This window comes from Castor canadensis, chromosome 15 (genome assembly GCF_047511655.1).
Source record: "Castor canadensis chromosome 15, mCasCan1.hap1v2, whole genome shotgun sequence".
Classification (NCBI taxonomy): Eukaryota; Metazoa; Chordata; class Mammalia; order Rodentia; family Castoridae; genus Castor; species Castor canadensis.
The window spans coordinates 7,302,572-7,326,912 of NC_133400.1; the positions used below are offsets into that span (position 1 = coordinate 7,302,572).

The window sequence follows — 24,341 nt, forward strand, 5'->3', positions numbered from 1 at the left end:
ATGCATAAGCTTTGTGCTTTGCAGGGTGGGAGAAAGCAGGGGGAAGATACAGGCTTGTCAGTCAGGTGCTTGCAGATGTGAAGAGAAATGGAAACTGACACCCCTGCCTATGGGGTAACTTCAGATGCTTCCAAAGGAAGAATGAAGCATCAGATTTGACCATGGGAGTGAAGCTTCTAATGCTAACCCTGTTGTGTCTTGGCCCAATGCAATTCCAGAATTTATATTGCTTAGCTTAGTGGTGTCCTAAGTCGTCTTGTACAATGTTGGGGTTACATGGGACACCCTGTTAAGGACTACTGTAAATAAGAATGAGATGGTGCAGGTCAGGAGAGGCAGGTGGAATGGGCGAGGAGCCCCTTCTTGCTTCATGGAGCAGATATGCTCATCTTTGATCAAGGTTCTGTGTGAACCACGGCTGTTCATACTGAAGTAAGGTTTCAAAATTGCTAGCCTAACTTTCCAGTTCCTTCTACCCAGATTGCTGCCTCTGTGTCCCACTGCAAACTGCTGTTCGGTCTTGGAAATCCAACTCAGATGTGTATGACCCAACATGGTGTCCTTATGCACAATTAGCTCTCTCTATGCTTCCTCATTTCCCCTGCTCATCACATGCTTTAACTCTAATGTCTACTGAAAATGTAGGTCTTTGCACAGCTATCTCCACTGTTACACCAGGAACTCTTTTAGGTAGGGATGAGGTCACCCATCTCTGCTCCTGGGCACAGAGTGTGCCTGGCATTAAGAAAATTCTTAAATTAAATGCTTTTGGAATGCAGTGCCACTTGGTTCATGGTCCCCTGATTAAGAATCACACCCCATTTCCTTTGAATCCTCAGATGGAGCTGATACTTTTTTTTATTAATTCAAGATTCCATAAGTGGATAATAATCTCTGTTTGCCTCTCCTGGAAATTGCTGAGCTTGGCAAGAGCAGGTAAACATATTCAGATAACATCCCCGTTCCTGTCCTCCTGCCTTCTCTGACAGTGCTGGATACTTGTTTTTTTTTTTTTTTCCTCCTGGAGACACTAGACATTTACTTTCCCTGAGCTTTGACGAATCCCCAACCAAAAGGTTCAGAGTTGGCCAGCAACTTAGAGTTCATGCTGGGTAAAGTATCTGATTGATGGCACCATTCGGAGCACTGTAATCCAGTGGTGCTGGCACCAGCCCATTCTTCAGAGGTTTGCGACTTGCTGACACAGGCCTCCCATGCACAGTCTGCAAAGGATACAGCTGAGAATTCTGGAACCTCTTCTGAGGTGCTGAGTTTTCTGTCCCCCTGACATTGATCAGGAGTCTAGGGATATCTTCTTGGGGCTAGCTAAAACACAGGAAGGTTGTGCAGGCACAGGCATAGTAGGATGTTTGGTAGTCAATGACCCGCCTTCATTCATTTTGCAACCTGAATTGAGAACTTCAAGTTTGAAAGCTGCTGATTGGTCAGAATCCTATCTTGAGTATTCTTAAGGGATTTAGCTAAGTAGGTCTATTTCAGTGGTGCTCATTAACTTAGTGGACCCCTTTGAAACCAAAGTCATGATCCAGGGAACAGTGTTTTCAAAATGGGGTCTGGGTGGGGATGGAGACATTCACTGTTTCTCTCTCAGAAACTGAGCATGCCTTGTTCCAGATCCTCTGCCAGAAACTGGGAGTAAGAACAAGATAGAGTTTGTGTCCTCAAGCCTCACACATTGTCAAGTTCACAGTACAATTAGCTTCCCTTCACAGGATTGTTGAGTCAATGCAGCTAGTCAGCGTAGGCCAGAAAAATCAGTCTGATGGGTTGGATTGGCCCCAAATCCAGACTAAACAAAAAAGCTGGTTATATAGGTAGGCAGAGTGGGGACAAAGGAGGAAGGAATCATTTGAACTGGTTACAAGTGCAGGCAGAATGGAAGAGGAGAAGGCATAGTCTAAACTAGTTTTATATGTAGACTCAGTGGGAGGGGAAAGAAACATAGACTTGATGAATATGTAAAACTGCAGATGTATTCTTAATGGGGAGGGAGATTAATCCTATAAGAAATTCATAGGGCATGATGATGTTCCACAAATGGAATGGTCGCTAACATCTTATTGACCAGATGGATAGTTGATTGCTGGGATTTGAGAGGCAAGGATTAGTAGTAACTACTCTACTGGATGAACTCCATGGAATATTGTCAAATTCACAATTGTGACATTGATCTTATTTATGGTGATAACATACCTGATATTAAGGTTATGTCCCACCACTTATTGGTGCTCCAGGGAGGAGTAATGATAGTGACAATGACAGTAGCAAACACCAATTGTTGAACACCTAAACAGTGTCAGAAGCTTTATATAATTTTGGTCTCCCCACATCATAGCATACAGAATTATGGTCTGTATTTTATAGGCAAGGATTCTGAAGCTCAGAGAGGGTATTTTTCCTTGGTATGTGTCTGATGAATAGGCAATATAAGGAGTGATTAAGAGAGTGTACCAGGGTCAAGCGTTGCAGCTCGGATGCCTTCTCTGATGCAAAAAAGCTTGACTGACCTTGGGCAACCTGCAAAACTTCTCTAAGCCTTGGTGTTTTCATCTGTAAAATGAAGATTTGTGAGAATCCAGTATGGCTGTCACATAGGGAGTGACCAATGAATGTTAGCTGCTGCCGCCACTATTCTTCTGGTTGTTGATGTTCTTATTTTCATTTTCACTGTTGGTAGCAGAGTTGGGAGAGAACAATAGTCCTTTCTTTTATACTATACTGTCTTGTGGGGACAAGGGGTTAGTAGGAGGTCAGGTAAATCTCTCCAGTATTTCTCTATTCTTCTCTCATATGGCTCTCCATACTCCAGACATCGTGGACACCTGGAGTGGGGCTTTGGGAATGCACCTGCCCAGGTCCAGGTCCAGGTGGCCAATTCTCTTTCTAGCCAATTACAGAAGCAGAGGTCACTCGGCAGGTGGAAATAAAGACTATTCCCCAGTGAGAGCAACACCTCTGTGCTTCCCTCCTGAGGTGGGTCTGCTTCCTGAAGCAGTGTCCTACTGCCTGTCTAACCAGGGCCACAAAGCATGTTTGGGAGCAAAGGAGAGAGTGACCATACCCCATCTGTTCAGGCCTCTGATTAATACACACTTCCTGGGGAAGCCACTGGGCTGGCTTGGCTTCTTTGGCTGTGTCTGACTAGAGCAGCTGGGGGTGACCCAAATATAGTCCAAATGTGTTAAGCTAAGATTCTTTTGGCTTTAGGCAACAGAAACTCACTCTGGAGTTTAATCCCTAGTACAGAAAGGAAGAAAGGAAGGAAGGGAGGGAGGAAGGAAGGAAGGGAGGGAAGAGGGAGGAGGGAGGGAGGGAGGAAGGAAGGAAGGAAGGAAGATAGGAAAAGAGAAAGTAAAAAAGAAAGAAAGGAAGGAAGGAAGGAAGGAAAGAGAAAAGAATTCCATTCTGGCTATGTACACAAAGGGGGAAGACTTACTGTAAGAACTTATGGCTACCTTATAGAACCCAAAGTTCCAAATGCACTCCAGAACCTAGATAAATTCTAGGTAGGAATGTGGAAATGTGTATTAAACAATAAGAAAAGAATTGTATAAAATTGTGTCCCCAACACAACTCTATAAATCTATTCATGTATCTGGTTAAAGATAAGAAGAGGCCATGACAAGGTGTAACAGCTTGCACTATGGTGAGTTTGGCTTATTTTGCTGCTATTGTTATTATTAACAGTAACAGACATCTATGCTGTACTAGATAGGTCAGAATGCAAGGCCACTGTGCGGGCATTCTACATTTGTAGACAAGAAAACAGGTTTGGAGAAGTAGTTGACTTTCCTAATAATAGTAGAGTATCAGATGCTAGGTTCCAGGCTTGTACAACTATGCAATATCACATCTTATATTGTAAAGTTGATAAAAGAAGGATAATTTTAAAATTAATTCTGCATGTGGGAGGAATGGTAATGATTGGGGACACCTGTTGAGTGAAACCTGAAGTCGTATGTACTGAAGAGAAATAAGGAGTGGATGTTTCCTGGGGTACAAAACCAAGAAGAAACAAGAAGATTCAGTTTTTTTTCCCCTGGGTCCAAGGAATGACTGGATACCTGGCTAACTCACTAGGTCCAATCTTGCCTAAGAAATATACCAGCAAGGAGTTGCCAGTCTTAAATATTCCAAACTATCCTTGGGATATCAGAATTTCCATTATTAGAGGTGAAATTGTATTAAGGGAATGTTGGAGTCCCCTAGTTCTCATGATTTGGGAGATTGATTTATCTTTTGTAAATACTCTGGTTAGAGACTTGAACACCACTCTGAGAGCTCTGTAATGGCCCCAAACACAATCCACCTTTTTCTTTTTTTAAATTCATTTATTCATATATGCATATATTGTTTGGGCTATTTCTCCCTCCTGCCCCCTGCCTCCTCCCTCTCCCCCCACCCCCCTCGCTTCCGGGCAGGACCTGTTCTGCCCTCTTCTCCCATTTTGTTGAAGAGAAGACATAAGCAATAATAAGAAAGATACAGCACTTTTGCTAGTTTGAGAGATAAGGATAGCTATACAGAGAGATTCCTAGCATTGCTTCCATGAACAAGTGTATTACAACCCGAATTGATTCATCTCTACCAGGCCTCTTCATTACTTCCTGGTCACCTTCCCATAGTGACCTCTGCCATTTTAAGGTTAGTTTATTAGCTCCTCTACAGTGGGCACATCAAATACTTTCAAGTTTTGGGTTTCTTACCTTTCCCTATTCCTCCTGTATGTGTTCTCCCCTTAGCATGTGACCCATGTCCAATAATATTACTACATTTGTTTTAGGTCTAAAGTCTGCATATGAGGGAGAACATATGATTTTTGGCCTTCTGAGCCTGGCTAACTTTGCAAATATGACGTTCTCCAGTTCCATCCATTTACTTGCAAATGACAAAATTTCATTCTTCTTCATGGCTGAGTAAAATTCCATTGTGTACAAATACCACATTTTCTTAATCTGTTCAGTAGTGGGGCATCTTGGCTGTTTCTGTAACTTGGTTATTGTGAATAGTGCTGCAATAAACATGGGTGTGCAGGTGCCTCTGGAGTAACCTGTGTCACATTCCTTTGGATATATCCCTAGGAGTGGGATTGCTGGATCATATAGCAGATCTATGTTTAGATTTTTAAGAAGCCTCCATATTGTTTTCCAGAGTGGTTGTACTAGCTTGCATTCCCACCAGCAGTGTATGAGGGTTCCATTTTCCCCACATCCTTGCCAACATTTGTTGTTGGTGGTGTTTTTGATAATGGGTATTCTAACAGGGGTAAGGTGGAATCTTAGTGAGGTTTTGATTTGCATTTCCTTTTATGGCTAGAGATGGTGAGCATTTTTTCATGTGTTTTTTGGCCATTTGAATTTCTTCTTTTGAGAAAGTTCTGTTTAGTTCAGTTGCCCATTTCTTTATTGGTTCATTGATTTTGGGGGAGTTTAGTTTTTTGAGTTCCCTGTGTATTCTGGTTATCAGTGCTTTGATGTATAGCTGGCAAATATTTTCTCCCACTCTTCAGTTTAGAGACCATTTCTTTGTTGTGCAGAAGCTTTTTAATTTCATGTAGTCCCATTTTTCCATCCTTTCTCTCAGTTGCTGAGCTGCTGGGGTTCTATTGAGGAAGTCCTTGCTTATTGCTTCCAGAGTATTCCCTGCTCTTTTCTGTACTAGCTTCAGAGTTTCGGGTCTGACATTAAGGTCCTTGATCCATTTTGAGTTGATACTAGTACAGGGTGATAAACATGGATCTAGTTTCAGTTTTCTGCAGGCAGATAACCACTTTTCCAAGCAACATAGGCTGTCTATTTTCCATCATATGTTTTTGGCCCCTTTGTCAATGGATTCATATCCAGGTCCTCTATTCTGTTCCACTGGTCTTCATGTCTGTTTTTGTGCCAGTACCATGCAGTTTTTATTGCTATTGCTTTGTAATATAGTTTGAAGTTGGGTATTGTGATACCTCCAGCATTGCTCTTTTTGCAATGCTGAGTACTGCCTTGCCTATTCATGATCTCTTGTGTTTCCAAATGAAGTTTAGGGTAGATTTTTCAATCTCTGTGATGAACGTCATTGGGATTTTGATGGGAATTGCGTTAAACATCTAGATTGCTTTTGGTAGTATACCCATTTTTACTATGTTACAATCCACTTTTTTATTGCTTTAAAAAAATCCCAGGGAATATAAGACCAAATATTGGTTTAGTGAATATGGCCAGTTCACCTACACATGCTACAGCTTCCATTTTAGAGACACTGCATAATTTTCTAGCATCAGAAGAATGAGGATATTTTGCCCAATGTTGAACACATATTGGGGATAATTGTGATTTTTCATAAGTCAAGAAGGAAGGGAAAGACATCCAAGCTTTGTTCTGTGGTAATTTTGGTTTTGGAGCTGGATAGGTGATCTTGTTCTAGAAATCTGAGCAATCTCCCCACCCCATTCTCCACTGGGATGGTCCTGCTCTTCAGAGATGAAGATTGGGAAGCTCGTAATGCTAATGAGGTGTAAATGCATTTTCAGTTACTTTATTAAGCACTAGGTTCATTATCATTAATATTTATGGTTGTGATATGTCCCCCAGGAGACTGCAAATAACTCTAGTATTGTTCAGGTAAAATTTATAGCTAGCTGGACTAAGAAGACCACCCCCACCCAACACTTGTCATGAGCCCAAACTTATGTTTCTCATAGGAAATGAAAACTCTACCAGTGGTTTTGGGTGGTGTAATTCTTAAGTCTATAGATCCAAGAATCTTTTAAATATAGCTAATTAACTATGAATCCAAGAGGGAATACGAAGGTCTGTGTGCTGGAAGGCAGAGAGGCATGGTGTGAATTCCCCAAGATCACATCCCCCCCTGTTGCAGTCAGATCTAGCAAATTCTACATTTTCCTGCCACAGTCTCTGCCCTAACAAAGGCTCATAGTTTCCTCTGGGTGCAAAGGTGCAGGCAAGACTGCTGGGAGCTCCCTGCCTAGTGGGATTGAGGGGAGTTCCTCCCCTGAAAAGCTCACATGGAGCCCTGGCACTCGTGATAGTGCCATCTGCACCTGCCAGAGATTTCACACTGCTCCATCTCAAATGGGGCTTAAAATTTCTGGCTGGGCCAGAAGGAAGGAAGTGGCTTTAGCACTCAGCCATGAATCTGCTCATGAGCTCTGTGTAGTGTGGGGAACTCTGAGAGGACATATGTAGGTATTGGAGTCAAACATTACTTTGGGAACGTATTTAAACAATGAGCAATTCTGTACCACCTAAAAGCAACTTTTGGGGGGTATGGAAGGCTCTCACGAAAGCCCCCTAATAAAAGTGATAAGTGACAGTTCCACAGACATGAATAGATGAGCACTAATTCACATACCTGGTGCCTTAAGGATACCTGACTCCAGGCTCAGGTGAAATCCTTACCTAGAAAACCAAGAAGTTGGATAGATGATCTCTATGGTCCTTTGCAGATATGAAAATTTGCAACTTTAAGTAGAATGGACTTGCTTTCGTGACTGCACATCCCTGCTTTCTGAATCTCCTGTATGTTGGAATTATCAGTTGATGCAGGAGTTGTCTGGGGTGAGAGAACTCTTTGTCGTGGTACCTAGACTTCTAGACTTTACTAGGCTGAAAGGAGAGGTTGAATGATGACAAAGACGTGCTCTTAGCTGAATTACCTGTAGTTACAAACTGCATCTGGGTCCAATCAGGAGAAGCTCAGGGGAAAAGGAGGCTGGTATCATGGGGGACTCTAGAGAGAGCAAATATAAATTTGATTGTGTCTAGAGGTAGAGACGTGAAGGATAGGGGTTTCTAAAAGCAGCTTAGCCAGTTAAGACACCTAACAATCAAATGCAATGTGTGGCCCTTGATAGGTTTGGAACTAAAAACAGAAATAGTTATAAAAGACAATATTGGGACCACTGGGGAAATTTGAATATGGTTGCATATAAGGTGTTATTATATATTACATTTCTTAAGGATGAAATTAGTGTTGTGGCCATGTAAAAAGATGTCCTTGTTTTGGAGAAATACTTACTTAGGTGTTTAAAGTATTATGGTCCCTGCAACTTTTATACAGTGTGGGTATAAAATATGGGCATATATTTATACACTACACACACATGTATTTAGAGAGAGGTGAAGCAACTGTTGTACAATAGTAACAGTTGGTGAATGTGTGTGAAGTGTGTTTGAGTGTGCATTGTGCTATTCTTTCTAGTCTTTACGTTTGAAGTCTTTTAAGTAGAAACTGGGGAAATGACTCAAAAATCAGAAATGGGCTACAGCTTAGGTTCTCCACCCAACAACCCTTTTCTTCTGGGTTTGTTCACCCACAGGTACAGAGTACTTGATCCTGTTATGACTTAGACTCACTTCCTTTTTCATTCTTTCCTCTCTGAAGACAGTCAGCATCATACCTGTGTCTGTGCTGACCTGGTGACATGAGGACCCAGAGCTCATTCCTGAGTGTCATGGGCCACTTCCTCTTGGCTCCCCAAGAAGGAGCTAGCTTTGAGTACAGCAGAGAAGCCAGCATTTGTTGAGTTCTTGCTCTGTGACAGGCACTTCATCTGCATCGGCTCAGCTGATTCCTTGGTTAGGTTTGTTTGTCCCATTTTTCAGATGAAGCTATGGGGCTCAGGCTGCTTGCAAATGGCAGAGACAGAACATGAAAAATCCAGGACCAGTGATTCCCAAACCTTCATTCCTGGCTGATATCGAGTGGGCATCAGCCTGGAGTAGCACTGCAATTCCCTGGAGAGATTTTCAAAATATATTTGTGCAGTCCTCACTTCTAGGAGCACTGAGTTAGGCACTGGGGCTAAGAAATTCATTGGATAAACTTGGCTGTCTGGCTTCAGCCTCCATTGGCCCTCTCACCTCAGGTAAGTTCCACTTGTGACTTGTCTCTTCTCCCTGGATCACTTGGAGAGAAAAGCCCTTTCTCGGATCTGTCTCAGCCCTTTCTGATTTGAGTTGACCACAACAGCCTCCAGGATGCACGTAGGGGCCCTGGGTGTGAATGAACCGTAAACTCACCGTACACCTTCTCACATTTGGCCTGCTATGGCAGGGCAGCAGGAATGTAGGTGAAGGTGCTTATGGGTCCATATGGAGTGAATTGGGACTCCAGATAAGAGTCCTCTGGGAAAGAAGGACAGAGGCATGAGGAAAAGAAGTACACAGCTGTATCTGTAATGTTTTATTTCTTTTTTTTTTTAACAAACCTCAAAACAATTATGCCGTGTGAAAACAGTTAATCCTGAAAGATTATTTATCATATTGTTCCATGTATGTAACATTCTAGATATGAAAAAATTATAGAAAGGGAAGATAGAATAGTGGTTTCCAGGGGTGAGGGGCTGGAGGGGTATGGTAAAAGGACAACTGAGGAAACCCAGCAGAGATGGAAATGTTTTGAATCTTGACTGAATCAGGGTGAGTTTCCTAGTTGTGACGCTGTATTAGAGTTCTGGAATGTGTTGCCATCAGGGAAAACTAGGTGAAGGGTACACAGGATCTGTTCTTTCTTACAACTTCATAGGAATCTTGAGTTATTGCAACACAAAATATTTACTTGAAAAAGGCTGTAAAGCAACTATGGCAAAATATTAATATCAATTCTGTATGGGTTTGGGGCACATGGAAAACCATTAGATTATTTTTTGAATGTTTGAGATATCAAGTAAAAATAAAACTCTCTGGAGTTATTCACTCAGCCTTATGTGTATTCAACTTTGCCCAAGACACATTTCCTGGGCCCCTCAGACTGGGGCAATAGGGGCTGGGTTTTACCTCTGTCCAGAGGATTTTGTGAAAGGTGGAGGACCTCAGTTGAGAACCATACTTCTCACCTCTCACTATCCTTGTTCAACCTGTGAAAGCATCTCATCCTTGGGAATTGGGACTTCCTACTTTGCTTGTGGCTTCCACAGTGCTCCACTGAATATCGTGAGCATGTCGTGGACATGTAACCTCAGAGACAGAGACTTAGACTAAAGAACTAGGAGGAGGAGGAAGGCTGTCTTCTCACTGGAATCCTCCCAGTTTTGTGTATGACAGGAAATAAGACATATATGCACATTCATTTATTATATAGCAAAAGTACAAGTTCACAATGCAGTCAAAAGATATAGACTAGTTACGATATAAACGAGAAAAGACGTGCAAAGACTCAGACTTTAAGAGTGAAGAGTTTCCAGCTCAGTGTCATGACAACAGACTTTTGCGGTAGCAGGTCTACTCACATGGATTCTGAATAACAATCAGAAGATATTCCTTATCTGGAAAGAGACATGGACATAATTAATAATTCATTGCCAAATTACTTTAATCAATGAACATTTCAGCAAATTTGCTTTTCCCTTCAGAACATCAAATGGACCTCATGTAGACCAATGATTGAGCTGTACTTCAGAATCACCTGGTATTTTTTTTTTAATACCCATTCCTCAGGCTTGCCCTAGAAATTCTGATATCATTGGTCTGGGGTGGTATCCTAGGAAAGGGTAATTAAGAAAAAAACTACAGGTGATATTAATGTGCAGCCAGGGTGAGGGCCAGTGGTAGAAAAAGCTTTATTTAGTTTACAGGCAATTCTGATTTGATAAATGTGCTATGGAGAAGTTTGTTCTAGACTAGATTTAGGAGCCTGTCTTACACTGTGAACACAATTCATTCAAGGAAGGATGTGTTCTGTGATGCTATCTTCTAGTTGGCTGTGCTTTCTCCACAGGCCTTGGAGCCACCCTCAACTTTATCCCCAGGACAGAGGAGATTTCTGCCACTCTCCAGAGAGTCTCTGTGCTACATTCACTGAAAATGACAACATCATCTAAATTCTTTTGATTACTACTAATAAAGGCAAATGGAAAAAATTGAATTTGTTCAAAAGTCAAATTGCTAATTTCATAAGTTTTTTTAAAAGTTGCAACCTTCAGATTGAAGTATCTGCATTTTTAAATACAAGGATAATATGTCTTACCCTGTATACTAAAATCTACACTCCCCATTCTTTGAAACAAGGGTTTCAACCAGTAAAGTAGAAAGATGCTTTAACTATGAAATAAAACCCCAAATTACCTGGAGCTACCATGATTTCATGTTTCTTTGATCTGATCCTAAGGAAGGTTAGGTCATTCTGAGGATCGATGTCACGCACCGTGCTCTTGGCTTTCATTGTCAGCTGATGAAGAAGACCTGCATACTGAACTGTGGTTGAGTTGTCCAAGGTTGTTCGGATAGGAATGCCTATTAGGAGATTTAACTTAGTGTAAATTTTTTCTGGTTATAAAAGTAAACAAACATTGTAAAAATACTAGAAAACACTAATAATTGCAAAGAGGAAGAAAAAATTATAGTGATAGGGTTCACTGATACCTACTTTAGTTTATTTCTTTATAATTGTTCTGCCTCTACATATATTTTTTAAACAGATATCCTGTTAAAGTCTTTACCAATCAAAGAGCGTCAGGTAGACAATGTTAACATGCAGGAGATGAGGCCTTTTGATATGGAACAGAGTAAATTTGCTGGGAAAGGCTCAACATGGATCAATCCTGCTTGGGTTGACCAGTGTTCTACATAGATTATTCAGTGTACCTGAGTGAAATTATATTTACAAATTTAACTTCATTACTAATTTTTCCTCATGTAAGTTATAGCATACAAGCTATCCTTATTGATAATATTGTCACATTATTTTAAATCTCTGCACCCTGTACTTTTTAATGGATATAATGTAATGTGATCCATCCACTACTGTTTGGTATTTGAAACGTTTTTGATGCTAATAACGCAATAGATGTTTTTGTACAGAAATCATATGGGAAATGTAAATTGGCGATTTCAGTCCTAAGTTAATGTTTATTTTAGGGGAGGGCTTGATCTTAGGGCCTTGCACTTGCTAGGCCCTACCACATGAGGCACTTGACCAGCTCAAATTAATGAATTTTTTATATAACATGCAAGTCTATAACAAGAAGTCTACAGCATGTCTACTTTGAGATGCTTGCTCTGTGACATGGTATTAGTCTTCATTTTTTTTTGAAACCAGAAACATAAGTGGATAGTACTGCCCATGCCAGAGAGTATATCAAAAGAGATTTTCCAAATTTTTCCTAACTCCTCACACGGTATTTTGGAAACCTTAACTTTTATGTTAGAAAAATATGGTAACAAAGCTACTGCAGTTTTGCTGTACATTCCCTAGTTCATACTCATTTCTGATTTGAGTGTTATTAAGCTGGCCTTTTGTGTGCTCTATTGTTCTATTATATGAGCTTAAAACACAATTTGTTAATTTAACTGGAAAATTATAGCCAGACAAATATGCATATATAATTAAATTTGGTTCAACTCAATCTAGCTCAATTCAAGTCACGCAGCATTCAGCTCCTATAAGTAACTAGGTGCTGTGATAGGTATTTTGCATATATTGTAACCAAAGATAGCTTTCATATTGAGAACTGCCAGACAGATAGGAATTCCAGGGATTTTATTTGCAAATGTGTCTTTATTTTAGGGGGACACATGAACACATGAAGTGAGTTTGAGATTGCTGTCATATTCCTTAGGTATGTGAATTAAAGCCAATATACGAAAGAGTCTAACATGGTTCAAGAATGAGAGAGTGTTTCAAACTTAGGATTTTGTCAGGTTTCGTGAAACTGTTAGAGGTCATCAATTTTGACTTTGAAACAGACTAATGTCTTCTGACAATACCCTTATCAACAATATAAAGATAGCATTTATAGGGAACATAATCAGTAGGTAACTGTGTGATTATGTGTTGTTTTCTTGGCCACATTTTTCCTAAAGGCAGTGAGTTGTCTTACACACCTGATAAAAGGTCACAAAGCATGGACCTTAGCAAGCCGGAAATGGGAATATTGCTAGCACTCAACCTTTGAAGAGAACTTTTTGAAGATAGTTTTATTTTGCACCCTAAAGTGTGACAACCTATGAAGACTGCACTGCTCAGTGTCAAGGCAAGAAATACAGTCAGAATAAATTATTTTAAATGCATATGACAAGATTATGAATCAGATGCTGAGGCCTATTTAGGCTGTCTTTTTATCATCCAAGTCAATAAATAAAAGTTAGGAGGCACCATCTCCAGAATTGGAGGCTGAGACGGATACCAAAATTATTAAGACTGAAACTTCACTGCATTTAAACTTGGAGGTTTTTTTTTTCCTATTTTTCATTTTGTTTTATTTTATTTTATTTTTATATATATATTTTTTCTTTCACTTATTTTTTATTTTTATTCTTATCTTTATTCTTTTTATTTTTTATTTTCAATCCTCTGTCTCTCTAATGCCTGTTCAGCTTACTGTTGATTAGTACACTATCTCTCCCTGTTTATATCTTTGAAACTTTTTTGTTTGATTCTTTGTTTTGTTTTTTCCTACTTGTTTGTTTTTCCCTTTTTCTTTAACTTCTTTGCTTTCCATCTCCTCTCACCCTACCATTCTAAATATCACCATTGTTATTATTACAAGCTAGAAAATACTTAATTGCACACAGTACAGGGACAACAACAACACCAAGGGCAATGACGAGAAGACAGAAAAAAACAGGGAAACCAGTTTCCCCACAGCAAAAAATTAGTACAGGAACCAGAGGGAAATGAAGAAAACAGATACTCAGATCCAGACTCCAACAAAATGAAGATAAACTATGCCAAAGAACCCAATGAAGCCCACAAGAATAATTTAAAAGAAGACATACTACAGGTACTCAATGAGAATTTTATAGAGATGAAACTGGATAGGGTCAACCAAAATGTACAGGAGACACTCAAGAAATTCCAAGACAACAAAAAATAGAGAATTTGAAAAAGCAAAAGAAAAATAAAGGAAACCATAGAAGCACTGTATAAATACCAAAGTGAAACAGAGAACACGATTAATAAACAGATAAATGAACTCAGGACAAAAACAGACAACATTAAAGAGGAAACCACCCAGGATATGGAAAACCTCAGAAAAAAAGAATGAAACAGAACTGCAAAACAAAACAGAAGGCCAATCCAGCAGAATAGAACAAGCAGAAGATAGAATCTCCAAAGATGAAATGGTAATTATAGGAAAAACTGAAGAACTATTAATTAAACAACTCAAGACCTGTGAAAAGAAAATGCAAGAACTCACCGACTCCATCAAAAGACCAAACTTGAGAATCATGGGCATCGAAGAAGGAGAAGAGATGCAAGTGAAGGGAATGTGTAATCTATTCAACAAAATAATAACGGAAAATTTCCCAAATCTAGAGAAAGATATTCCCATACACATGCAAGAGGCCTCCAGGACATCAAACAGACCAGATCAAAATAGAACTACCCCACGACATATCATCATTAAAACAACAAGTTCAGAAACTAGGGAAAGAATATTGAAGGCTGTAAGAGAGAAAAAACAAATAACATACAAAGGTAAACCCATCAAAATCACAGCAGACTTCTCAACAGAAACATTAAAAGCAAGAAGAGCGTGGGGTGAGATCTTCCGGGCACTGAATGAAAATAACTTCAACCCCAGGATACTCTACCCAGCAAAACTATCATTCAAAATAGATGGAGCAATAAAAGTCTTCCATGATAAGCAGAAACTAAAACAATATGTGACCACAAAGCCACCACTACAAAAGATTCTTCAAGGGATTCTGCACACATAAGTGAAACCCGACTTAACCATGAAAAGACAGGCAGCACCAAACCACAGGAAAAGAAAAAGCAAGACAGTAGAGAATAACCTCAACTTAGGTACACACAATCAATCCTTCAAACAACTAAGACAACTGAATGACAGTTAATACAGGAAAGGGTAGGAAATACTCTGGAGTTAGTAGGTATAGGTAAGAACTTTCTCAATGAAACCCCAGCAGCACAGCAACTGAGAGATATCATAGATAAAAGGGACCTCTTAAAACTAAAAAGCTTCTGTTCATCAAAAGAAATGGTCTCTAAACTGAAGAGAACACCCACAGAGTGGGAGAAAATATTTGCCAGCTACACATCAGACAAAGGACTGATAACCAGAATATATTGGGAACTTAAAAAACTAAATTCTCCCAAAACTAATGAACCAATAAGGAAATGGGCAAGTGAACTAAACAGAACTTTCTCAAAAGAAGAAATTCAAATGGCCAAAAAACACATGAAAAAATGCTCACCATCTCTAGCAATAAAGGAAATGCAAATCAAATTAAAACCACACTAAGATTCCACCTCACCCCTGTTAGAATAGCCATTATTAGCAACACCAGGAAAACAGGTGTTGGTGAGGATGCAGGGGAAAAGGAACCCTCATACACTGTTGGTGGGAATGTGAACTAGTACAACCACTCTGGAAAAAAATTTGGAGGCTACTTAAAAAGCTAAACACTGATCTACCATTTGATCCAGCAATACCACTCTTGGGGATATACCCAAAAGACTGTGACACAGGTTACTCCAGAGGCACCTGCACACCCATGTTTATTGCGGCACTATTCACAATAGCCAAGTTATGGAAACAGCCAAGATGCCCCACTACTGACAAATGGATCAAGAAAATGTGGTATCTATACACAATGGAATTTTATGCAGCCATGAAGAAGAATGAAATGTTATCATTCGCTGGTAAATGGATGGAATTGGAGAACATCAATCTGAGTGAGGTTAGCCTGGCCCAAAAGACCAAAAATTGTATGTTCTCCCTCATATGCGGACATTAGATCAAGGGCAAACACAACAAGGGGATTGGACTTTGAGCACATGATAAAAGTGAGAGCACACAAGGGAGGTGTGAGGATAGGTAAGACACCTAAAAAATTAGCTAGCATTTGTTGCCCTTAACGCAGAGAAACTAAAGCAGATACCTTAAAAGCAACTGAGGCCAATAGGAAAAGGGGACCAGGAACTAGAGAAAAGGTTAGATCAAAAAGAATTAACCTAGAAGGTAACACACACGCACAGGAAATCAATGTGAGTCAACTCCCCGTATAGCTATCCTTATCTCAACCAGCAAAAACCCTTGTTCCTTCCTATTATTGCTTATACTCTCTCTACAACAAAATTAGAAATAAGGGCAAAATAGTTTCTGCTGGGTATTGAGGGGGTGGGGGGGAGAGGGAGGGGGCAGAGTGGGTGGTAAGGAAGGGGGTGGGGGCAGGGTGGAGAAATGACCCAAGTGTTGTATGCACATATGAATAATAAGACAATAAAAATAAATAAATAAATAAATAAATAAATAAATAAATAAATAAATAAATAAATAAATGTTAGCCTTTCTGTATAACAAGTACACACTATGGAAACACTTGGGAATTTTTCACATATACCATAGACACCTGAAAATAAACTATCAAGAAATATTTATTGAGTTCTTGGTATCATGCATGGTAATTAAAACAATTTATTAAAAAGTCATTTTAGCACATGGTATAAAATGCACCCACTTTCTTTCTGAAAAGTGACCAATGCTCCCAGTTTCTTAGGTATGTTTCCAGAGATAATGGTAGGTCAATTCAAGAATGTACATGTTTGTGTTTATATTCTTTATTTTAATGTTATCATCATTCTGTGCCTTAATATTTTCCATTTAGTATCCTTGGGAAATTGTTTGAGAGAGTGCATCTAAAGCTAAGTCATTCATGTTAATGACTGCACAATAGTCTGTTGAGTGGATGTTTTGTAATACATTTAACTCATATCACCTCCTGATTGACATTCAGGCTTTTCCCAGTCTCCAACCAGGCTACAGAATATGTCCTTGTGTGTGTCATTTCATATATGTATATCTGTGTGGGGTAAATTCCTAAAATGGAGCTCTTGGAACTAAGAATATAATATTTTAAATTGAATATTGGCAAATTTATGGCATTACTTAAAAATATGACTCTCTATGATCCCAGTAAGCTGGTACTCATTCTTTCAGTCTGTCATCTTTGACTACACATTTGTACTTTTGTTGATGGATTACATTTCAAAATCAAAGGAATTGGCTGGATGGCTGATAAAATCTAATGAAACTCAAATGGCAATTGTTAGAAATGTCGAGAATATTTAAAATTAAGACCCTAGAGAAACCAGGCTTACATACATATGAATATGTAACAGACATGACTCCTGGGAGACAGATATTCATACTCACTAGTACTTAGTGCAATGATAAATGTTGGAATATTATAAACAATGAATGGTTTTTATAAATGGGGAACCAAGGTTAACCAAGATTCTACTGTGAGCAAAACCTATACCAGTCAGCATTGGGAAAGTGATTAAGTCTGCTTTATTGTCATAAATAGGAAGTCTATGCCTCAATCAGAGTGAAACCAAAGGACTAATATTTGACATGGCATATGATGAGATCTAAATGAATAAATGGTTGACCAACCTAACCACAAACACCATCTGAAAATATACTGAAACAATTTGCCTATAATTAGTAGACCAAAACCACTGGCAGAGAACAAGAGGACACAATCATCATCTTAGTTGAATATTTTCAGTACTAAATTTCACAAGGCTGCTGAAAGCTGAAATCTGCATTATAATAAATGGCACTTTCATCTAAAATTGAGTAAGCTGTTGAGATTGAGTATCTTATTACATCCTGGTCACATAACTTATACCATTTGCCATTAATAAACATCCTTGTATATTATCTGCTTATTAATAATCTGACTACAAAGAAGCCTCTCATTTATATTTTTGTGAAAAAGGTTAATTTGACATTCAGATAATACTAAGTATCCATAACCTTGAAACTGCCCTTAATCATTATCCTAGAAGAGGTTCATGAAAAGTTAATGGGTATAAAAATAGTATTTTGTTGCTTTTAGATAAGAGAAGTTTCAATTGAGAAACCTCATGAAAATAAAAAGTCATATTTAATCCCATATTTAGAGATAATCACCACAACACACCCCTGCCTTTTCTTTTACATTCATTTTAAGTGCATGCATGTACCCGCTAAATAAATGACCAGAAAATGCCGGCTACTCTTTCACTCCCTGCTTTTTTCATCTACTATTATGAGTAGATTACCAACACTTTTCAAATATTCTTCAACATTTTAAATAATCATGTTTACCAAATATTATACAGCTAATTTAAAAATTCCTCTACTGTTCAGTTATTTTCTTAGTTGTATGTTTATCATCATTACCTATGATGCCTCAATGAGTATCCTTGTATCTAAATCTTTTCTCCATCACCCCTTAAGGGTGGAATTACAGATCAAGAGTGTGAATATTTTTCAGACATTTGATACAAATCATTAGTACTGTGTGCTCTAGATTAAGATATTCTCATGAAGCACATTAGATGCTTTGGCCTGGGTTCCATAAGAGAATGCATCTCTACTGGGGTGAAGTGCCCTCCCAATTCAAATCCACACTAAATTTCAGAAGGTAACCTTATATGGAAATAGGGTCTCTATAGATGTAATTAGTTAAAATCAAGCCATACTAGGTTAGTGTGGGCCTTAGCCCAATAACTGGGGCCTTTGTAAGTAAACAGAAAAGAATGTCATGGACTATGAAGACAGAGACTAGGGTGATGCTTCTATAAGCCAAGGAACCCCAATGGCTAACAACAGCCACCAGAAGCTAGGAGTAGCCAGTATGGCTCCTCCCATAGAGTCTCCAAAGACAGCCTGACCCAAAGATGTCTTAGCTTCAACTTCTAGCATCCAGACTGAGAGAATAAATGTGTTGTTTTAAGCCACCAGGTGCTTGGTACTTTGTTTCTGCAGTCAAAGGAAACTAACACAGCCCCTCTGAAATCACACAGTTAATTCATCTCAGGGGGTGTGGCAGTGTATACAAACAGTTGGAAGCAAAATCAGTTTAACAAGATCCATACGCTGGGGTGGTTCACTTACTGGAAATATTTGACATAGCTCTTGACTTACCTGTAAAGATGGTCACAATTCTCTCTCTCTTCTGATTACTCAACATGGGTAAATTCATTATGTTCATATTCATTATGTAGATGTGACATTGAGTTATTTTTTATCTTATAAAACAAATCAAATGCTTCCTCTGTAAAAATCAATTTGAATATTTCCACATTCTTAGAATTACTTGATCACAGTTCTATTAAGTGTTGGCTGCTGTGCTGGGCACTTGATAATTATCTCATTTTATTATCACAACCACCAGTAAGTAGGTTATTTTCCATTCTTAATGATAAGGAAATAAAATTCAGAGTTTAAATAGATTTTTCAGTTTGTGGTTGCACAATAAGTATTAACTGATGGATTCTGCCAGGCACTGAGCTGGTTACATGCCAATTCTATGGTTGCAGCATGAATTATGTGAAGTAGCTATTCTTATTTCAACCAATGCTCTGGAATTTCTGGCACCTCTTGTCTTTACAAATGCCTGAATTAGCAATGAAACCAGTGGGAACCTTTAAGAGGGCTGAACACAGAGCAATTTGCTAGAGGAAATGCTATGTGGATTCTTAGTAAGTATTGTGCAGTGAGAGTAAGTTTGTGGCAAGTCTTCAGATTTCATTGTTGGAAATGTATTAGCCCTTCTTACGCTGTATCTACAAACACTATCCTATGAATTATATTAAAATGAATTCTTAAAGAATTTTACTAAATATGCTAAAGGAATAATTTCATTTAAAATGAAGACTGAAACACTGTACCCTTATAATGATAAGACAAAAGAATACTACCAACCATGATATTCTTCCTATCTTTAACACCATAGTTTCATGGGCACTCCTGAAATGATGAAAGAGAATTACCAAAGTTTTAAAAAGTAGATAATTTATAGTGTTTCTTATGAATATGTAGATACTTTTAGACATGCTTATTTGTATTTATAGCCCTAGCTTTTAGCAGAGTGCCTGGCATGTAACAGATACTCAACAGATGTTTGATATGTAACTGCTATGGCTAAAATATACAAAACAAGTCTTCTGATTTCAAATTCTAAGATGTGTGTCTTTAAGGCTTGACATAACAAACAGGCTCCCGGTTGGCTTTTGTGCGACATGTTTACCTTCTGCATTTACCACCATGGTTCCAATAACTCCTTTGTGGCTCTGGATCCTCTTCAGGGTTTCCTCTACTTCTGCCTGGAAGAGACAAGGGAGGCAAGTCACCAAAAGGGTCTTTGCAGTGACACCAATCCTAAAGAGAATGATGTTTAGAAAGACATTTATTCTCTTATCTTCCTAATCTAAGGTGATGGGTGCTATAATCTCATATTTTAAAGGTCAGCTTGAAAATTATCAAGTTCCATATGCAAGACACTCTCCCCATATAATCCTGATAACACTGTACTTGAACTCTTCTAGAGACAGAGAGCTCTCTACCTCACAAGCACACACACCATTTTTATTTGTCCTCATTTACTAGAAAAGTATTTAGTACTCTGCACAGAAGCCTGCTCTGGATCATCTTTCAGTTGTTGATCTTTCTGTAGGTACAAAAATTTACATAAGGGTATTTTTATAAAAACAACATAATCCAGGATGCTACGTTTCTCTTGACAACTATAGCTTGAACCTCCATGGAATCTAAGTGTTCAACCATGAATGATTACATCAGAACCCCATGACTGAGTTTTAAGCTCATCTATTTAAATAAACTTTATGCATAAACCCTATTGTACCAGTTTTCTTCCACTCTAGAAATGACAAGCTCAAGAATAATCTTTTCCAAACTTGTGCATTGCTCATATCTGAGCAATCACTGGGTATTCTGAACTCAAATAGCAAATTCTGCACTCTCCACAAGGATTTGTATGTTTTTTTCTCCCCCAATATCACACAGGCGACTATTATGTTACTTTAATTAAAAGATGGTTTCCTTTTGCACCTAAAGTGGGCATGAGCACTTATGTTCTCTTTTCCACCACCGGAGCAGGTGTTCTCTGAATTTCAGGTGTTGTCATACTAGATTCATGATTTTTTTTTGCCACTATAAATACTATCTATATATTTTAACCTATCATGCCCTTTAAATTAGCTATTCAAATCTTAAATAAGTGCATTTTAAGAGGAAACCATTAATTGCTATGACAAATAAAAATCTGGTACCATTTGTTATAAGCAGAAATGACTGTAAAAACAAACAAAATGAATAAAGGGCATATTATTAAATTCTACTCAAATGAAAGCCTTGAGCTTGAGGTCTGCTCTTCAAGAGAGAAATGACAGCAGTGTTAAGGACCTAAGAGTGCCAGAAACTTTTTGGTCCCATATACAAAGGGAGGGGGAAAAAAGGATATCATGAAGTGATTTACTCTGTTATTTGGCATTGGATTGTCTTATGTTGTAAAGGATGTTTGCATTTCACTTTGGGAAATTGCATTAAAGTCTAATAGCTCTATAATAATTAATTATATTTCAGATCTTTAAGACGGTATCCACTGGTCTTTACAACCACTGTCTTCATGATCTCCTTTATTTCTCTCCCCAACTCTCTCTGCTCTTTCGTTTCTCCCCCTTCCCCAGGAGTTTCTCTTCTGATTTCTGATTCCTCCTAGCACACTCTCAGTCCCTACGTTACCTCCTTTCTCTCCTGTCTCAGAGCTCCCACCTTCCTTTCTTCTTTCTTCCCTCCTTCTCTTTCTCTCTCCTCTTCTTTCCAAAATTTTGTCTCCAGTTTCTTCCCTTCTCTGTCTGTCTCCTCCTTCCCCTCTCCATTCCCTCCCTCTCCCCATCCCATCTCTTCCTCCCCTTTCAGCATGGGAGTTTTGCAAACCTTCCCGGTTCAAAGGAATTTTCATCCTCCTCAGTATCTTTCATCTCCTCAATCTCTCTTTCCAACTCCTAGATATCACCCTTCTCCAATCGCCACTCCCCAAAGGCAATCCCCTAGATAGCTTCCAGCATCTAGACATCTCCCAACTCCTAGGTCTCCCTTTCGCCCCTCCTGTTGGAGCCACCAGCTTCGCCATAGCCCTTGCCGGGCACCACCTCGGCTGCGGGGGCGCGGACGGAGCCCCCAGATTTACCATCGCGCGGCCGGCAAGACTCTGGGCTCAGGCTGGTGCCACAGCCGCCCGGGATGTTAACAACGCTTCAGCCGTTGCTAGGAGACAAGGGAGGAAGTGCCCTCCCGGAAGCGTCGGGGCCGCGCCTGCGCGCGCGCGCGAGTCGGGCAGCAGCCGAGGGGCGGGACTTCCGCCCTGACCTCGGCGGAACATCGCAGGCGAAGGTTCGCTAAGGCAGGCGTCGCGCGCTTGCTCACTTGTGTTTCGCCCTGATGTGGGGGGCGAGGGGGGCGGCGGCGGGAAGAGTGGGGCGAGCCCGGCCCCCCGGCGTGAGTCCGTCGGTTCACACACTGCCTTAGGCTCGCGGTAAAGTAAGTGCCGCTCGCCGCGTTAGGATGAGTGCGGCTCGTGCGCGGCCGCCGCCCCGTTCCGTGCGCTTTGCGCGTTCCCGGCGGGGACGAACGAGCGCCACTAGCGAAGCCGTGCGCCCACGTGTGACACGATGATGTCCACGTGAGATGGATGTGCGGGGCAAATAAAAGGGATGGGCTCGCGAGATGGGTTCGGTGACAGACCTGGCTGACCCCATGCAGGTCTGGCCCGCCCCCGCCATAGTTTTTATAGTAGCCGCATCCGACACTACGGTCATCACATATGTGTGATCCATATCCATTTGGTCGATATGTCGTATAACTACATCTGATACGGGTGGTGTAGGTGAGGCCCCCCTCCGTGAGGCCGGCTGTCAGAAAAGCAGGAATTGAAGCAGAAGCAAAGTTTTATTCACTTTCCGAGGGAGGAAAGGGGCCGGTACTAAGAAGAATCAGCCCCGAATGAGGCTAGCGCTGGGGTTTATAAGCATTTAAGATGTAGAAGGAATATAGTTCAGCTAGCTGTTCCAGGAAGCAGCTAGGGTGGTCAGTTTCTCCATGATTTTCCAAGGTGGGTGGGTGGTTTCTTGTGCAGTCTCTTTTTTATGACATGAGGTTGCAGTATGTTCTCAACAGGATGCATGCGGGGTTCCCCGTGAGTTTAGGAAACTCAAGGAAACTGTTTCTGTGAAACAGCCTTCCTGTCAGACAAGATGGAGTCCTTTACAAAATGGAATAGGTTAGGTTAAGTTAGGGACCTTACAGTATACCTCACATGATAAATATCCCATATGATATTTATCATAAACAAGATTAATCTCTGTCTACCTACCCTCAAGTCAGTAGAGGAAGTGCCATCTCACTTACGCTGTCACTTGGTTGTATAGAGCACCCTTTACTGCTTGTCAGCTCGTTGAAGAGTTGCAGTGCTGCAGGTTCCACAAATTGCCATTGTCACAGAAGAGGATTCTACTGGGTATTTAAGGAACTGATGGAAGAAATAAGTTAAAAATCACTTAGGGATGGTCAGAAGTCACCTGTCCTTTTGAAGGACACTGTCCATAGTCTGAGAGAAAAGAGGCCAATTATTGTTTGAAGTGCCCAGGAAGTTTTTATGGCCAGAGTCATGTTATGAATTCCTGGAGATGGAAGAGGATGGATGTTGATTCCCGAATACAAGTCGTAATCTTGGAATGCATTTCCATCAGGACTGTGCTGTAATGACTTCCTGTAATATCGATCAGTTTGTGCTTTCATTTCTGGAGAGCACTCCCACCCTAACAAGGCATGCTTGTTGCTAGGGAAGGCAGCTAGAATCTGGATGGGCCCTTACTGGGGATGTTTGGGAACAGTTTGGACTGGGTGGTTTTCTACTAGATGGTCTTTCAACTCTTGAGTCTGTTACTTATATAAATTTAGGTGGAGAAACACTGTAGTTCTCATTCAATTTTTTGTTAAGGAGTAGGTGATTTTGGTTACTGTAATTTTCCCTTTTTTTCCTCCTCTTCAAGAAATTTACACTTCTCAAAAAGCCAGGTCACAATAGCAATGTCCTCTCATTTGGTGCTCAATACCTGGGACTCCAGATGAGATTTGGAAAGGAAGCTAGGGTTGTAGGCAGGTGTCTAAATCTGAGGGGTGTGTGTGTGTGTGTGTGTGTGTGTGTGTGTGTGTACAGATTTGCCTCTTAAGTGATTGATTATATCTATAATTTTGCAGTAATAAAAATATAAGTCTTTTCAGTAACACTGGCTGAATTATGGAAAGACTGATTCTTGAGCTCTCTGGGTGTTTCTGATCAAGGAGATTCCCACTTGTATCTACATAGCCATTTGTCTCACTTGTATAAGTCAGTGGCAGTGTACCATATCTTCATGTCAGTCAGCTTTAATGAAGGAACTGACTGCATATGCATGGGCTGTGAATTCCCTCATTTCTGGAGTCAGGGTGTCAAACTCATTCACTAGCTGACAGCTGTGATTAGAGCAAGGTGGGACTCCAGCACGAAAGGCAC

At 40.0% G+C, this 24,341-nt stretch overlaps 1 protein-coding gene across 1 annotated transcript; it reads right to left on the minus strand.

Annotated features, from left to right (window-relative positions):
* Positions 1-9,197: 9,197 nt before the first annotated feature.
* Positions 9,198-22,122, minus strand: Dynlrb2 (dynein light chain roadblock-type 2). Its single transcript, XM_020179756.2, has 4 exons — positions 21,978-22,122; positions 20,016-20,091; positions 11,091-11,258; positions 9,198-10,291 (listed from the first exon to the last, which is right to left on the minus strand). The coding sequence occupies exons 1-4, from the start codon at positions 21,978-21,980 to the stop codon at positions 10,248-10,250; spliced, it is 291 nt and encodes a 96-aa protein (XP_020035345.1). The 5' UTR covers positions 21,981-22,122; the 3' UTR covers positions 9,198-10,247.
* Between the last annotated feature and the right edge of the window lie 2,219 nt (positions 22,123-24,341).

Coding starts and splice junctions, on each gene's coding strand:
- Dynlrb2 (XM_020179756.2), bottom strand. Junction 11,259..20,015: donor CATGGTGGTAAATGCAGAAG/GTAAACATGTCG, acceptor ATCTCCTAATAG/GCATTCCTATCCGAACAACC. Junction 10,292..11,090: donor TGAAATCATGGTAGCTCCAG/GTAATTTGGGGT, acceptor GTCTCTTTCCAG/ATAAGGAATATCTTCTGATT.